The sequence below is a fragment of the Phyllopteryx taeniolatus genome, chromosome 4 (genome assembly GCF_024500385.1).
Source record: "Phyllopteryx taeniolatus isolate TA_2022b chromosome 4, UOR_Ptae_1.2, whole genome shotgun sequence".
NCBI lineage: Eukaryota > Metazoa > Chordata > Actinopteri > Syngnathiformes > Syngnathidae > Phyllopteryx > Phyllopteryx taeniolatus.
Window position 1 is genome coordinate 15,733,368 of NC_084505.1, and position 17,171 is coordinate 15,750,538.

Consider the following 17,171-nt stretch of genomic DNA (forward strand, 5'->3'; position numbering starts at 1 on the left):
CAAGTCCGATGACACGACCACGAAGTCGATCGTCGAACTGCGACCTAGGGTGTCCCGGTGCCAAGTGCATGTATGGACACCCTTATGCTTGAACATGGTGTTCGTTATGGACAAACAGTGATGAGCACAGAAGTCCAATAACAGAACACCTCGCGGGTTCTGATCTGGGGGGCCATTCTCCCAATCACACCATCCCAGGTCTCACTGTCATTGGCCACGTGAGCATTGAAGCCCAATAGCAGAACGATGGAGTCCCCAGCGGGAGCGCTCTCCAGCACCCCCTCCAAGGACTCCAAGAAGGGTGGGTACTCTGAACTGCTGTTTGGTGCATAGGCACAAACAACAGTCAGGACCTGTCCCCCACCCGAAGGCGGAGGGAGGCTACCCTGTCGTCCACCGGGGTGAACCCCAACGTACAGGCGCCGAGTGAAGGGGCAATAAGTATACCCACACCTGCTCAGCGTCTCTCACCATGGGCAACTCCAGAGTGGAAGAGAGTCCAACCCCTCTCCAGAGGACTGGTACCAGAGCCCAAGCTGTGTGTGAAGACAAGTCCGACTATATCTAGTCGAAACTTCTCGACCTCACACACCAGCTCAGGCTCCTTCCCTGCCAGAGAGGTGACATTCCACGTCCCTAGAGCCAGTTTCTGTAGCCGGGGATCGGATTGTCAAGGTCCCTGCCTTCAGCCACCGCCCAGCTCGCACTCCACCCGACCCCTATGGCCCCTCCCACAGGTGGTGAGCCCATGGGAAGGGGGACCCACGTTACCCTTTCGGGCTGTGGCCGGCCGGGCCCCATGGGTGCAGGCCCGGCCACCAGGCGCTCGCCTTCGAGCCCCACCTCCAGGTCTGGGTCCAGAGGGGGGCCCCGGTGACCCGCGTCCGGGCAGGGGAAACCTAGATCCTTTCATATTTTTCATCATGGGGGTCTTTTAGCCGTGCTTTGTCTGGTCCCTCACCTAGAACCTGTTTGCCATGGGTGACCCTACCAGGGGCGTGAAGCCCCAGACAATTTAGCTACTAGGATCATTGGGACACACAAACCCCTCCACCACGATAAGGTGACGGCTTCCAGGAGGGGATAAATAAAACTCAATGTTATTGTGCGACAACAGGATTGGAATGGGAAGAACACAAAATGACCTCAAACAAGGCTAGTCTTGTTCTTGTAATCAACAGTTTTTATTGTTGCCCAGGATTTTACCTTGTAAGGATCATTAGTCACACAGGAAACAGTGTTTACTTAAGGCCCTTTTCAAGTCTTGTATTGTAGAAGCAAAATATTTAGGCACCTCTAAAAAACTGATTATGTGTCATTTGAAGGGACAGATTTATGAATGTGACGGCTTTAAAAAAAATAAAATAAAATCTGCGGTGGGATGTACTAAATAAGAGTACAGCACACAAAGTCTCTCAGGTCCCACTAGACATAAAATATACTTTTATGATACTACTACAATTTATATTGATGATTCTCACCTACCTTCTCTTCCATGAAGTTCTTAATAAGGACCAGCTTTTGGAAAGAGCTCAACCTTTCATTCCAGTGGCCTTGGATTCCGCTCTTTTGTTGCCCCTCTTCAGACATATCAAGAGGAGGCAACTTTGACACATAGCCCTCCCAGTTTTCTGGATTAAAAGATGTCTCAAAACGTCCTAAGTAAAGGTAATAGGTACTAGTTAATACACAAGAAATCTCCAAGTTTTCACATCAAAGAGTTAGTAGCTGGGGTGTGACTTTACCGAGCTTAACACGGATGTGTGTTGCAATGATTTCTTTGGAGATCCCCTTGAAACAGGACAATGAGTCCTCCAGTTCACAACATGTCTGCCAGTAATAATCACTTAGCCAGGGGACATCTGGCCGTTCTGCAAATTCCTAAGAGATATGAGACCAGTGATGATTACAAGAATGGGGTGACAATCAACTTCAACATTTATACCACCTACAGCGCACAAATAGTGACGTTGATGGATGAGTGTAAAACACAATGTTGACACAAATGTGAGGAACAGAGAAGGAAGGCCACTATTAGAATGACAATCAGTACACCAGCCAGCCTGCATCCCCAGACCTGTTATCATTGCATAAAGTGATCATAGAAATGAAATACTCCCAGGTCAGTTTGTATAGCGGTCTCCAAACCCATCCATCAAACCAGCTCCTTTCATTACTTGCTCTGTAGTTCTACTCACCGGCTGCAAGTAGATAATGGTCTGAGGTTAATGGAGTCCAAATCACTCTGGAAATGCCCCTCTAGACTTTAAGGGGTGGCCAAAGAGGCTTTGACTAACAGGAGGGCTTTTGCATTTATTGTTACACATCTATCAGTATGCTGCATACAAGGTTGTAAAGATTTCTGAAATATACATAGGTGATGGGGAGAAAACAGTATTTGTAAAATACTGTGCCTACATTATAAGAACCCAAAGCAAATCAAGAAATAATAAGGAACTAATATTAATAATGAAATATATAACTAAAATATAATGTGACAGGTGCCATGGTGAGCGACTGGTTAGCACATCTGCCTCACAGTTCTGAGGACCAGGGTTCAAATCCCAGCTTTGCCTATGTGGAGTTTGTATGTTCTCCCTGTGCCTGCGTGGGGTTTCTCCGGGTATTCCGGTTTCCTCCCACATCCCAAAAACATGCGTGGTAGGTTGATTGAAGAGTCTAAATTACCCGTAGGTGTGAAGGTGAGTGTGAATGGTTGTTTGTTTCAATATGCCCTGCGATTGGCTGGTGACCAGTCCAGGGTGTAACACGCCTCTCGCACGAAGATAGCTGGGATAGGCTCCAGCACGCTCGCGACCCTAGTGAGGAGAAGCGGTACAGAAAATGGATGGATGGATAATGTGACACATTCTCCAGCAGTTCCTAATTGTTCTTAAATCCAAATGGCTCTCTTTTTGGGAAAAATGTGGAATCCACCAATATATATTTTAAATGTGCATTCAAATATACACATTTGCATGTGATGAGGTTGAGCAAAAACAATTAACATAACATATTATAATTCTATTAACCATATTAATAATTAATATAATCTTTTGTTAGAATTCCCTTCCATCATTAGTTTTTAATCGGGTTTGTATGATAATTTGGGTTGAAAATGCACAGAATGTCCTTTTCAAGTCATTCCAGTTGGTATTTTTCACCTGGCAGTTGAGACGGCCGGATTTCTCATTAATATGTGACGTAAATAAGCTTTACTGTGATTGGATTGCTCACCTTCTCCAATTTAAATATGGAAAACAGCTTTGCTCTGATTGGTACATGGCAATATAACAGCGTCTTGTGGCGGCCAAGCATTCATAGCGACCTCGTGTTTGGATCATTCGATGTGATGTGTTGCTTTCATCGTGAAGCAGAATTCACCAAGTGTTGGATTGTACGCCCACTACGCACAACCCAACCCACAGAGGAGGAAATGTGGGTAAAGTAAAAGAGAGGAGGATATTTTGAGAGTCAGGTCCCATTTAATCACTATAACGTAACCAAGTGGCTTACGGTGTTCCTTTCTCGTGCCCATTTCGGCAACAATGAGTGCAAGCTTCGCTCACAGTTAGATTCAACATTATAAATATAGTTAAACATTATGGTAAACTACAACAGATGTATGCTTTTATATTCACTATTTCCATTGCTTGGCAGCAGCTGCCCAGCTGTGTCGTTCGGCACTCGTTCCAAATCTCAGCAATAAACCAGCCACGGCCGAGAAGCTGATATATATTCTTTTAAGACCCTCGAATGGCAGAAGGTTTTTCAACAATCTGTTTCAGGCGTTATTTCATTCCCCAGCTCACCTTTTCCATGCCTATAGAAGACCTGATGAAATTCTGCCACTCCGCCTCTGAGATGTCACCACAGTGCTTCAGGATCTCGACACACAACATGAAGCTGTAGATGAGTTTGTGCTGCTCGAAAAGGCCCCGGGAAACATTTATGTAGGAGTTGAGTAAGATCTGATCCAGTAGGATCTGGAGACGCTCTTCCAACACGTCGCTCTTTTCAGATGTCTCGATGGTGGTGTTGAAGAGCTGCGGTTGGAGGGAGAAAGGAACAACAACAAAAATATATCTTCATGTGTTCCTCACAAAATCAAACTCAGTTTTTCCCATGGCAAATACATTCTTTCTCACTTGTTTAAAGTACTTGAGTGAGAACTGGTACATTGGATCAATCTCAGAGAGACTTGCGACGACGAAGAACAGGACAGAGCCTCGCGTGGCTACAGATCGGTAACCCTCTCTTGCAGTATTGATCATTAACTCAGTGGCCTCTGCCTCCTCCAGTCGTTGTTTTATAGCTGCTGATGTCACCTGAGGAAGGTAGAAAAACAAATAAAAATAAATAAATAAAGGAGCAGAATGATAAAACAATAACATCTGAAAATTGGAAAACCACACACACAAGCACACACCCCTCTAAATTGTGACTGATTCTTTTACATCTGTGATTTAAAACAGTTGGGTTTGACATCAAAAGATGAATACGACAAGAGATTAACTCAATTTCAGATTAAATTATTTAGCCCTAGAAGATTTCTAACATTGTTTGTAATGAAAGACCACAGGTATAGGTGAGCAAAGTATCTTCTGATATCAAACCCAAATATTTGCAGTCTGCAGCAAAAAGAAAGGAATCAGCCTCATTGTTCCAATACTTTTGGAGTTGAGTGAAGTTGGCAATCCAAACATCCAGATTGGAAATTATCTATGAAGTTGATGTCAAATTTAATCCCAAAGTAGTCTAATCATCATTTGTCGAAACTTAGATTTACCTTTGATTCTTGGAGAGTGCTAACAAGCTCCTCGTTGTCAAGTATGTTTCCCTCAGAGGTGAAGAGAAGTTTCAGAATGCGATCTTCAATGTTCTTCAGTTGGATGCGGTCATTATTGATGCGCACAACCAGATCGTTCCTCTGCTCCTCCAGATGTGGACTTTCCAGGCACACCACATCGCTGAGAAGAGAATGATTTGATGAGCTCAAATAATTTAGTAGACTCTAATGACGTCACTAGTTACTGTTTATAAAAAAAAAATCTCCAGCTGCAAGCTGTTTTTTTTGTATTATTTTTTTTAAGTGTTGTGTAATACCCAAGTAGTTGGTCCTCTAAGCCAGACTTGGTCACAGTGAAGTTGATGATTGTAACTTTTATACACACCTGAAAGGTGAAACCAAACATATGGAAACTTTAATTGAACAACAACAAAAATGTCAGACGCATTCCTCACATGATATACCAACTGTAATTACGAAAATATTTAGCAAATGCCAGGGGAAAAACACTCAACAGTGCCCCTGCACTAGAGCAAGGCTGGTTGGGAATCAAACCTGTGCAGACTCCATTAAAGGCAGCAGCATGTATCACAACACTTACAAGCATGATTAAAATAAACGAAATTATGAGAACAGGTATTGTCACTACCTCTGGTAGGTAGTGTGGATTGGCCATTTTAGTTGTCATATAGAACCGGAAATTTTTGTCATAGTCAATATCTGAGTCTCCAAGTCGGATCAAAGTGCGTCCACCCGCCACAAATGTCTGCTTTAGCAAGACGGGCTCCAGAGCAGGATCCAGGCTCTCCTTTAACTACACGCACAAGAGAAAACACAAATGTCGACATGTCAACTTAAACAGTTCGTGAAGCTCATAATTTCACTTTGGAGAGGCCATTTTTATGATAATCTAGTACAATTTTCTGGGTGGCAGATGGTAGTTGTGCTTTGTTACTCATTGTACATGTGTGGATGTTATGTTCAGTCTGTTAGATCCAGAAGTATTGGGACAAAGTCAAGAGTTTTTGTGATTTTGCCTTGATACCAGCACCACAACAGATTTGAAATAAATCAACCAAGATGCCGTGTAAACTTTCAGCTGTGCAGCATTAGGCTAAATGCAGGCAGAGAGCATAACCTTAATGCCTCAATTCTTTTTTCCACTTTTCTGTAAGCCTGTTCTACTAGCAGCATAAATGCCCATGTCATAACACACCATGTATGGGACTTGGTTGACGCAGAGCTGCCAAGCTATAAAAAATTCACTTCCAGAACAATTTGTCCAGATTTTCCCGCCATCATCCACTTGAGTTGTCTTGCCTGGCTTTCCAGGCCTTTTGACGTTAGGGTTAGCCTAATGGGTCAACATTCCAATCACACTATGATATTTTCATTACAATTATGAAGCAAAACTCATTTTCCAAAATACTTCTGGAGCTAACTTTATGCTTTGTAGTTAGTCTGCATGAGTTGTAATAAATTCATTAATCAAATTTGTCTTGCAGCAATAATTGCAATAATCTATCCAACCAAACAGAAAATTTTAAATTAACTTGTATTTTCCCGATTAATTATGCACATTTCAGTCTGAAATTACGGTAATGTGCAAAGTTCAAGATAGCGTGTTTCTACCTCCTCCAGGAGAACAGGCATGCCCATACGGATGCCATTTTCTAGCTTGGAAAGAAAGTTTGGGTCAGTGAGCTTGATCACTTTTAGACCATGCTTGGTCTCCTTTGAGCGTATCCATCGGTTAGCCTAATGAAGAAAGAATGGGCCATTTTTAACAACGCATGTCTGAACATGGAATGATGTTTTTTCAGAAAGTCTAGTTAAAGCTGTGACAGTATTTCAATGAGATGTCCACATTTCACTGTCAGTAGAAACGGTAAGATGATTTGTTGTATGATCTTGTGTAAACATTTAAATCTGTCTGTACATAAAACATTTATGCTGACAACAAATCTATAGTATAACAAACTTAAAATGCATAATCAAAAAGGACCACAGAAAGGGGAGCAGTTCTAAAGTAAACACCTATTCGGGTGAGAGTAAGACCTGGAAAGTGGTGCAATATATCTGATTTACTCATGTATTTTTGGGGTGACTCATAATTGATAAATTGACACTATTCAGTCATTATTATACAATAGGTTAGGGACACTTAATTAAATAGGTCACCTGATCCTGGGGGTCAATCATGAGAGGCCAGCGGCGACCCTCATTCACCAGTATTCCATTCTCTGTGGAGACTGTGTCCCGGGGTAAACCTTCATTATTCCATTTTTGAATAACATATGGGTCACCCAAAATGGTGATAAGGTTGAAGCTGGAACTAATAGGAATTTTCAGGTTCTGGCACTGTATTATCCACTCATCAACAAGCTGAGGAAAAATGGCAAATGTGAAAACTTAAATGAAGGAAATGTATTTGGTTTGACAACAGACTTGTTGTATTATCTACCACAATAGTGAAGTTGCCTACACCGTGAGGAAATGGATAGATTACAGTTTCATCAATGCTGCCTTGTTTGTCAAAATGAGATAAAAATGTTTTGGTCCATGTTGCGAGCTTTTTATAAACACACACGTTCCAAGATCCAAATAAAAGCGTGACTAGGTTCTACACACACACAAAAAAAAATCTGTGGCAGATGCGTACATATGTACGTACAGTATGTGTTTATGTGCAATGTACAGGGTAAACTATGTATTGCGTGAAACTGCAGCTTGTGGTCACGTCTACACAGCTGTGAATATTGTAATTCACAGTTTTCTGGCAAGACTTTTCCTACCAGTTTTCTATAGTGAGACGTGAATGCTCCATAGTAAGCCACACAAGCAGCGGCGATGAAGACGTTGCCTACAACATCGATGATCTGTTGCTCAAATGTGGCAACGCTTTCCTCCCAGCGCACTTGCTCATCTCCTAAAGCCGATGTCAGCTTCCCTGCTCTGGTCAACCGTGCCTGCGTCACTGCCATTGTGTTAACTGTACAAAAAGAAAGGAGTCAGAGAAAATGAGAGAAATTTGCTAGTAGCAAATACACTGCAAGACAAAATGGCTTCTTGGGGTACATTCAAGAATGAATCCTTAGCCAATACAGCATTAAAGAGTTTTAGTTTGGTACAGGTACAAAGAACATGGCAATCACCCAAATCCTGCTTTTCATTAAGGCTGCTGTCGTATGATTCCTGTAGAACCCTAATCTTGTCTTCCACACTCTGGAGCAGTTGTTGCTTTTCCCTCAGTGTTGCCATTGTGAGTTCCAGCTCCGCCTGTATTGGATGTGGAGGTATCAATTATTATAAATCATATAATTATTATTAGTTAAGTGTGCAGAAACAGTGGTCCGCCAGGGACATTGAAACTTAAGTGTTTTAAGTGAATGCATACAGCCCCATTGGGATTGGGCATGTTTTTAGACTCAATTGCTGACCTGTGCCTTGGCAAATGCTTCTCTCTTTGGACCAACTTCCTTGAGGATTCTGGAGTATATGTCCATAGCTCTAACCCACATACACATGGATTTGCACGCTTTGGAAACCTTCTCCACCTTAAAACCAAAAACAGGTCCAACAAAGACAAAAATGCATAAAGCGAATGATGAAATATCTCTCATCTCAAAATTGTAATGGTACGTTTTAGTTACATGTAAATAACCTAGAAGCCATACATTTAACTTTATTCCATCTGTGACTCTATCAGTTTAAATTATATCAATGGCAATTCCAATCAAAACTATTGCGTAAGAGTTTTGACAAAAAATCCAAACATACCTTCTCAGGTATGAAGTCGGGGTTGTTAATGTATTTCTGCAGCTTTGCCAGAACTTGAGGCTTAATATTATCCTTGTCATAGTCTGTCAAAAATCGGGTGAAATTGGAATCACCCAGTAACTTTTTGGCATTGGGCCAGTCCGGTCTGTGCAAGGAAAAATAAGAAACGACAAATGCAATTAAAATCACAGTGTACAAATGAAAGTTTCACTACATTCTGATAAATAAGATGAAGTGGCCTGTGTGTAGTGCTACTATATATTTATGATTCTGACCTTAGTTGTTATTGAATCACTTTGGATAAAAAAAAAAAAACAACATACATTATCCAAATTTTCATTTAAATACATTAGGTTACAGGACATATTGCCGCTAATTTAGGCTACTTTATGAAATACACAATTTGTATGTGTACAGTATATGTATTGACAGGTTTAGTTACTGTAATTAATTTTTTTTACTAATTATTTGATACACTATATGAGACATTATATAGACAAACGAATTCAGACGCTTCCTCATTAATTTGAGTTGGTCTAGACCCCTTATTTCTCTCTGAATCTTAATTGTTCAACCGACCAAGACATTTTGGACAATTGCATACTTCCAAAGCCCCTTTCTGTTCTGAGTTTGGTGTGGAAGAATTTACATAGAACCCTAACCTCAAGACTAAAACCTTGGGATGAACAAGAACAGAGATTGTGACCCAGACGACAGTGATCTCTACCCCTTTAAATGTTGTTCTAAACAAAAATTCCCAGACTCTCCATTTGTAAAAACTCTTCCCAGAAAAGTGGAAATTGTTACAGCTACAAAGTGGTCGACCAACAATATTTTCATTTCCTGTGGGTGCAGTTATGGCATGAATGAATGTTTGTCTATATAGTGATCGTCACAACAATAACAACCATAATACAGTTTGTGACTTTCAGTAAAAGTTTGGTTTTGGCTCTCTCGTCATAACATTTTCACTGGAATTTAGCTCTTATTTTTAAGAGAGTGGCGGAGCACACAGACTTGTAGTTGAGCAGGATGCAGACAGCCTCCATGACGGTCATGACCATGTCAGGAGGTTTGGTAAACACTTTGAGCTCGGAAATGTCAGCCTTGTCCAGAGAGCTGAGAGCCTGGTTAGCACCCTCCAGGGCAGGCAGAGCCTCATTCAGGTCTCTTTGGGTATCATCAGCTATCGCCTGAGTATCTTCAGCCTTGACCTTTGCCATTGCCTCTTCTTCTTTCACAACTCTACGTGTCTGGAATAAGTTTCAAAATATACATGCATCAAATACACTAAATCCTGGGATTTATTACCACAATTTATATATTTCAACGCACCTAGATAAAATGAGAAAAAATGTACCTCATCAGCACTCTCTTGGTCAACAGACAGTTTTACCATTAAGGCATCAACATCAATGCTTTTCTGTTTGAGAAGCGGCTCCAGAGCAGAAAGGTCCACTTTCATTGTGGCCACAAGCTCATTGGTCTCCAGGAGCTTAGTGAGACCACTCTTCACACGGTCCTTTGCCTATATGCGTGAACATGACAGCGTGCCAATTGCCGTTATATAAGAGTAACACTTTGATTGACAAATTGTCACTATTTTCTACACACATTTTAACATTTCTTTTTTTGACTTAGCCTTACCAGCACTAACTGCTGCCTCTTGTTGTCTAGCATGGACAGGTACAGGTTGATAAGTTCTAAGTAAGAGGTGGGTGTGGTGTAGTATCGACGTCTCACTTCTGAGTAGAATCGCTCAGCCATGACAGAGACACTGACATGTGTCTCCACACACAAATCTGAGAAGCTCTGCTTGAGCTCCTCCGTACCAAAGTCCACACTCTGGAAAAAGGCCTGAGAGACGGAAAGAAGGGCCTCACGGGGCCACTGGCCATCACATAGTAAATGAGAAGAAAAGGAAAACAGTTAAACAAATGGCATAATTCATCAGCTATTTATAGACCCTCCCCTCAAAAAGTATTGGAACAGTGGGGTCAGTTCCTTTATTTATACTGAAAATATTAGTCTTACATCAACAGTTACACACAAATCACAATATCAGCTTTACTTTCCATGGACTGACTTCAGATTAGGGTTTCTCCTGTGTATGCTATATTTCAAAATGTAGCCAACATGAAAATCAGAGAGTTTCTATGAGCAAGCAATTAAGAAGGAGAATCAATTAGAGCCATTGCAAATATTGGCCATAGTCAGTACAATCATTTGGAATGTCCGGAAGAAGAAACAAAACACTAGTTGACTAAGTAGCAAATGTCAAATGGGTAGAAAAAGGTAGAAAAAAATTCATTGCTGTGGGATAGAAATGTCAGAGTGATCTGCGCATACCTCCACAAACCAGTCAATGGTGCAGCAGTTGACCAGCGAGGGGAACATGCGACAGCGCGACCTGAAGGCATCACCGACTGGACTCATACACAGTACAATATGCAGCTTCTCCCGTACACGAGAGATAAAATATTGAAACACCTGAAGGTCACAAACACACAGCATGTTTGACACAACCAAAAACTCAGTGTCAGATATGATATCAACTCTTCTGTTCAATCATCTTTCTGACTCGACGTCATTACATTTTCTTTGCTGCACTTTCTTTGAACCCTTGTAACGTGTTCAAAAGCTGTCCACATCATTTGTGTTAGTTTTAGTTCAAGTTTTAATGTGATTTAACTCAGCCCCAAATACTCAATAAACAATGATGATCACTCATTAATGTTTTTCAGCTCAAAAACAACTTCTTTTTATAATTGTTTGAACAAAGTTTTTAATTATTTCTTTTGGTGCCTTAGACCGTTTTTAATTTACAATACCCATTTTTTTTCATTAAAGTAATTTATTTTATTTCTTATATTGAAGACAATGAGTACTTCTGTGGTGTTTCCCAACCTTTATGGGTATGCCAAGGCACCCATTTTACCTAAGAAAAATCACACGCCAAACCACCAAACAAAAATGTAACAAAAAGTGTAAATACTAAAATAATGATTATCTCGGCTCAATTTACTCACGAATTAACTGTGTAAAATCTGGGCCAGCTTAATTTAACACAATTGGGAAAATGGGAAGCCATCCTTTTGCCATCAAATGGAAGAGCATTTAATTGTTCTGCCTATCACTATACGTCAGTGGAATAGGTAGATGAACAAAGATATAGTGTATTTGTGATTAATAAATAGCAGGTTTTGTTTTGTGAATTGAAAACCAAACGTGTGTGCATGTGTGTGTGTTATCCCATTCACACTGAGCTGGTTCCGTACAAACCTCCATACACCCATTTGGCTTATAAATGGCAGAGAGCCAAACCAGATTCATGGGATTAGGTCACCAATATATCGTCTATAATGTGACTGTATGCATCTTGTGTATGTTTACAAAGCAGTGTGTAACTCGAGCTTGCTGCTTTCTTGTTGTGAAATGGCAATTACCTTTTGTCATTCAATAAGTCTTCCCTCTGGACCCTAGAGATGGTGCTAGTTTGACACCAGTTTTGATAACTCCAAATGGGTGATTTTGCTTCAAACAAAAAGTTGAAAAAGCTAAGTTTAAAAACAGAGGGAGAATAGTGTCCCCGTAACTACCATGGTGATCCAGATCGAATACTTTGGCAGCAAAAACATTGCTGGATACATTTTTGACATGCCTCACATTGCGTTATCATTATATTTGGTGTTGAAATCACTACTCAGAGCCGTTTGCAGTGATTATATAAATATCGCTTCACGCTAAAGTGATCAGACAATATTCAATATATGATTTTATGACATAATGTAAATAATAAAACATCTCCTGGTGAGTGTTACAAACATTCACTGGTTTGTCTTCTCAAACATGTGACTGTCTTTCTTGATTAACAAATGTATGTTTACAGCTGTCATTTTGGATTTACGGAAGCGGATAAAAAAATGTACACTTCAATTCGGAATAGGGACATCCAAGGTGCCCCCCCAAAAACAACTACCCTGTCCTTCATCCTCACCCAATGTGAAGTCATCTGTCTGCATGTAAATGTTCTGAAACATTTGTATTAAAATTGCATTGTAATTACTGAACGATTGAGATACTGTACTGTTTGAAACTGTATGTGCATATGATTACCTCATCTCTGTTCTCCTCACTGATTCCAGCTTCTTTGGCTTTTGGGCGGGTTGCAGCGAGCACTTGTTCCAGCTCATCTTTTTCAAAGAGGTTGGGCACTTCACCGGAGTTCAACATGTTGTTGATGTCCTCCAAAAACTCCTCCACCACAATCTAAAACAAAGAGGTTAAGAGACACACTTCCCAAGACGTGCATAAGTTCTTTCTTTTTCATTTTAGTCATACCTGAGTATCTGTAAAAAGGAACACAGTATCTTTTCTTTCCACCCCAGCCATCCTGTAGAGCCTCCTCAAGTCTTCATGGAAGCTTTCGTAGTTGTAGCCTCGACTCAGCTCTATCTCGAAGCATTGGTACTCACAAATGTGGGACGCTAATCGAGTAAGTGACTGCTTGCCTGTGCCTCCCACTCCTACAAGCAGGCCGTTGCCTCGCTCAAGGCGCACCATGCGGGCAATTCTAGACAAATGCGATCAGCAAAATCATTATTAAAGCAGGACTGCAGCAGTCTTTCTGGTTTAGAGGTGTTTAGAGGTGAGTGGATTTCAAGTAAGGGGCCAGTCACTTTCTAGTTAGGTGCGCCGTAACTACAACCCCAATTCCAATGACGTTGGGACGTTTTGTTAAACAGAAATAAAAACAGAATACAATGATTTGCAAATCATGTTCAGCCTATATTTAATTCAATACACTACAAAGACAAGATATTTAATGTTCAAACTGACAAACTTTATTGTTTTTAGCAAATAATCATTAACTTAGAATTTTATGGCTGCAACACGTTCCAAAAAAGCTGGGACAGGTGGCAAAAAAGACTGAGAAAGTTGAGGAATGCTCATCAAACACCTGTTTGGAACATCCCACAGGTGAACAGGCTAATTGGGAACAGGTGGGTGCCATGATTGAGTATAAAAGGAGCTTCCCTGAATTATTCAGTCATTCACAAGCAAAGATGGAGCGAGATTCATCTCTTTGTGAAAAAGTTTGTGAGAAAATAGAGAAACAGTTTAAGGACAATGTTCCTCAACGTACAATTGCAAGGAATTTAGGGATTTCATCATCTACGGTCCATAATATCATCAAACGGTTCAGAGAATCTGGAGAAACCACTGCATGTAAGCGGCAAGGCCGAAAACCAACATTGAATGCCCGTGACCTTCGATCCCTCAGGCGGCAATTCCTCAAAAAAACGACGTCAATGTGTAAAGGATATCACCACATGTGCTCAGGAACACTTCAGAAAACCAATTTCAGTAAATACAGTTTGGCGCTACATCCGTAAGAGCAACTTGTAACTCTTATCAACAACACCCAGAAACGCCGCCGGCTTCTCTGGGCCCGAGCTCATCTGAGATGGACTGATGCAAAGTGGAAACGAGTCCACATTTCAAATTGTTTTTGGAAATTGTGGACGTCGTGTCCTCCGGGCCAAAGAGGAAAAGAACCATCCGGACTGTTATGGACGCAAAGTTCAAAAGCCACCATCCGTGATGGTATGGGGCTGTGTTAGTGCCAATGGCATGGGTAACTTACACATCTGTGAAGGCACCATTAATGCTGAAAGGTACATACAGGTTTTGGAGCAGCATATGCTGCCATCCAAGCATCGTCTTTTTCAGGGATGTCCCTGCTTATTTCAGCAAGACAATGCCAAACCACATTCAACAGCGTGGCTTCGTAGTAAAAGAGTGCAGGTACTAGACTGGCCTGCCTGCATTCCAGACCTGTCTCCCATTGAAAATGTGTGGCGCATTATGAAGCGTAAAATACGCCAACGGAGACCCCCCGGACTGTTGAACAGCTGAAGCTGTACATCAAGCAAGAATGGGAAAGAATTCCACCTAAAAAGCTTCAACAATTAGTGTCCTCAGTTCCCAAATGTTTATTGAATGCTGTTAAAAGAAAAGGTGATGTAACTCAGTGGTAAACATGACCTTGTCCCAGCTTTTTGGGAATGTGCTGCAGCCATAAAATTCTAAGTTAATGATTATTTGCTAAAAACAATAAAGTTTATCAGTTTTAACATTAAATATCTTGTCTTTGTAGTGTATTCAATTAAATATATATTGAACATGATTTCCAAATCATTGTATTCTGTTTTTATTTATGTTTAACACAACGTCCCAAGGATTGGCTGGCGACCAGTTCAGGGTTTACCCCGCCTACTGCCCGAAGATAGCTGGGATAGTCTCCAGCACTCCTGTGACCCTTGTGAGGATAAGCGGCTCAGAAAATGGATGGATGGATGGACAACATCCCAACTTCATTGGAAATTAGGTTTGTATTACACTGAAAGGTAGACGAAAAGGTGTTTATACAACAGTGGGTGGCTATGTCTAAACGTCAAGTGAATGTATTTCCTCATTATTTGGCATAAAAAAGGATAAAGTAATCATTTTAATAGTACGAAACAAAGTGGGAAAAGAACTGTGGTTTTGCTTTTTAAAAGGCCAAAGATAATCGCCATACTGCCCCAAAGATTATTCTAGGAAGTAAGTTTTGTGATACAAAACAAAACTTTTTATCTTTTTTTTTTTTTAGCAGTGCTTGGCATCAATCAATGCAGCATTTTTTTAGGTATAAATAAATATGGTCAGTGTTAGGGAATTGCTTGTTCACAAGTACCGTGAAACATGCTCAATTGCATCCTGGAAGAACACCAACTTGCTTTCCTTGGAGTAAGTCATGTTGTAGTCACACAGATAGTCCAGGAGAACCGCTTGGATCTTATCTAGATCTGGAAGATCTTCATACTGACGTTCTTCCTTTTCTGCACCCACCTAAAAGCATAACAGGTTCAGCTGTTTCTCTTTTGTTTTATTTCTATACAGTGGACCTTTAAATGGTTGGGTCTGAAATGTTAACAAAAACATTTATATAAAAAATGGATTCTCAAAAACAGAGTAGGACAGGATGAGGTGACTTGGGATCAGTTTTTTGTGTGTGTTTTCTTGGACTTTTTCCTTTATTGTACAGATCAATTAGAAAGTTCGCTCCACATTATTTTATTTTATTTGTTATCAAAAACATTCTCACCCTTATGACAATTAATCTTTCTTAAATGTTACATAAAACATTAGCAGTACATTAGCTCAAAGTTTTCCCATGGAAAATAATTTCAAAATCTGAACAAATCAAAGGTCAAACACTCTGAAACAGATTGAATCCGAATGTTGACTGTCTGTGTAGAATCATACCTTGATAAAGTCCCCAAATATTATTGGCTCAGTCACAAAGTATGAAGGATCCAAATTAATACCAAAATATTTGCCTGAACAAAAGAGACACGAGTAAAAGCTGGGAGTATTCTGCAACTAGTATAAAAATAATTATGATCAAAATAATGACATACAAGTTTCAAATGTGCAGTTGGACAGTGTATGAAGTGTGACCGTTCTTACTGGCTGTCTCACATACGATGGTGTTAAAATACTCTTTATCTTGGCCATTGATGAGTCGATCATGGAAAACCCGCTGACATTCATGGCAGAAAAGACGAAAGATCTGAGTCTTATCTCTCACTTGACTTGCTTCACATTGGAGCATACCTTAAAATAAAGAGATACAGAGAGAAAAATTCATGTGTACAACCGTACATCTATATATTTATAAAATTACACATACAATTACAAGGTCAGATATTTTTTTTCCCAGCCTGAAGCTGTGGTAATATAAACATGGTAAACTGGTTAAAGTTGGCAACTTTCTTTTTCTCACCCACGGGGAAAATACATGCACACAACAGCAGGCTAGGGTGTATTTATGTACTATATACTCAATGCTTACCTTGAACACACTTGGAGAGGTCTCTGAGATTGAATACATAGTGAGACTTGGCTGGAGTGGGGAGCAGATCCACACTTAAGCGGTTGTAAATCTCTACAGCTGAATCTACAATCTGTTTTGCACAGTCCTTCACTGGTTGAGGGAACTCTTTGAGGAAACCTGACAAGATAGCCTAGAGGAAAGTTGAGAAAAAAAGGAATTTAGCACAGGGAAGTATAGTAATTATGAGTGTGTTTGGGTGATGTGTATCCTGACAATGATTATCTGTTTGAGGCTTTGCTCTGAGGGTGTGGGCAGACAAAGCATGCTGAAGTGGCGAATGAATCGGGGAGTCACAGGGTTGCGTCCTCCTCCTGGCGGAGCGCATGCTGCAGCGATAGTCATGTCCTGGAGAAGAGAGAGAGGAAGTGCCAAGACAGGGAAGCAGGGTCTAGATTTTTTTTATATTTACTAGACAATGATTATTAATGTATGGAATTCTTTAGAATGATCTCTTGCCAGGGCCGGAGGTTTTCACTTCTCAAGTTACTAGTTATTTTGTATATTAGTAAGGGATATTATTTATAGAAGAGTTCAAATTGACGATACTTCTTTTAATATATGTACAATATGTACATGTATAAAAGGTCTAAGAATAATACTAAAACTTCATAGCACAATTTTGAATTTACATAGATTGAAAGCTTGTGTAATTATAACAGC

The 17,171-nt window shown here is 40.4% G+C and overlaps 1 protein-coding gene across 3 annotated transcripts in view; it reads right to left on the reverse strand.

Moving 5' to 3' along the window:
• Positions 1–17,171, reverse strand: part of dnah6 (dynein, axonemal, heavy chain 6) — a 65,877-nt gene that overhangs the window by 17,829 nt on the left and 30,877 nt on the right. For 2 of the 3 annotated variants that reach the window (XR_009788063.1, XM_061769932.1), the window contains exons 44-67: positions 16,725–16,856; positions 16,470–16,641; positions 16,085–16,231; positions 15,881–15,954; positions 15,309–15,463; positions 12,911–13,142; positions 12,686–12,838; positions 10,919–11,059; positions 10,217–10,459; positions 9,930–10,097; positions 9,587–9,822; positions 8,570–8,714; positions 8,230–8,346; positions 7,945–8,068; positions 7,585–7,781; positions 6,971–7,174; positions 6,422–6,547; positions 5,439–5,603; positions 5,107–5,174; positions 4,790–4,970; positions 4,149–4,328; positions 3,813–4,046; positions 1,746–1,881; positions 1,482–1,658 (exon numbers count right to left, since the gene is read on the reverse strand). Coding sequence is in view for 2 of the 3 variants with exons in the window: in XM_061769932.1 (XP_061625916.1) it covers positions 1,482–1,658; positions 1,746–1,881; positions 3,813–4,046; positions 4,149–4,328; positions 4,790–4,970; positions 5,107–5,174; positions 5,439–5,603; positions 6,422–6,547; positions 6,971–7,174; positions 7,585–7,781; positions 7,945–8,068; positions 8,230–8,346; positions 8,570–8,714; positions 9,587–9,822; positions 9,930–10,097; positions 10,217–10,459; positions 10,919–11,059; positions 12,686–12,838; positions 12,911–13,142; positions 15,309–15,463; positions 15,881–15,954; positions 16,085–16,231; positions 16,470–16,641; positions 16,725–16,856 (3,907 nt within the window). In the remaining variant the exon portion in view is untranslated. The remainder of the gene's footprint in view (positions 1–1,481; positions 1,659–1,745; positions 1,882–3,812; positions 4,047–4,148; positions 4,329–4,789; positions 4,971–5,106; positions 5,175–5,438; positions 5,604–6,421; positions 6,548–6,970; positions 7,175–7,584; positions 7,782–7,944; positions 8,069–8,229; positions 8,347–8,569; positions 8,715–9,586; positions 9,823–9,929; positions 10,098–10,216; positions 10,460–10,918; positions 11,060–12,685; positions 12,839–12,910; positions 13,143–15,308; positions 15,464–15,880; positions 15,955–16,084; positions 16,232–16,469; positions 16,642–16,724; positions 16,857–17,171) is intronic. The other variant, XM_061769933.1, reaches the window with a different exon arrangement.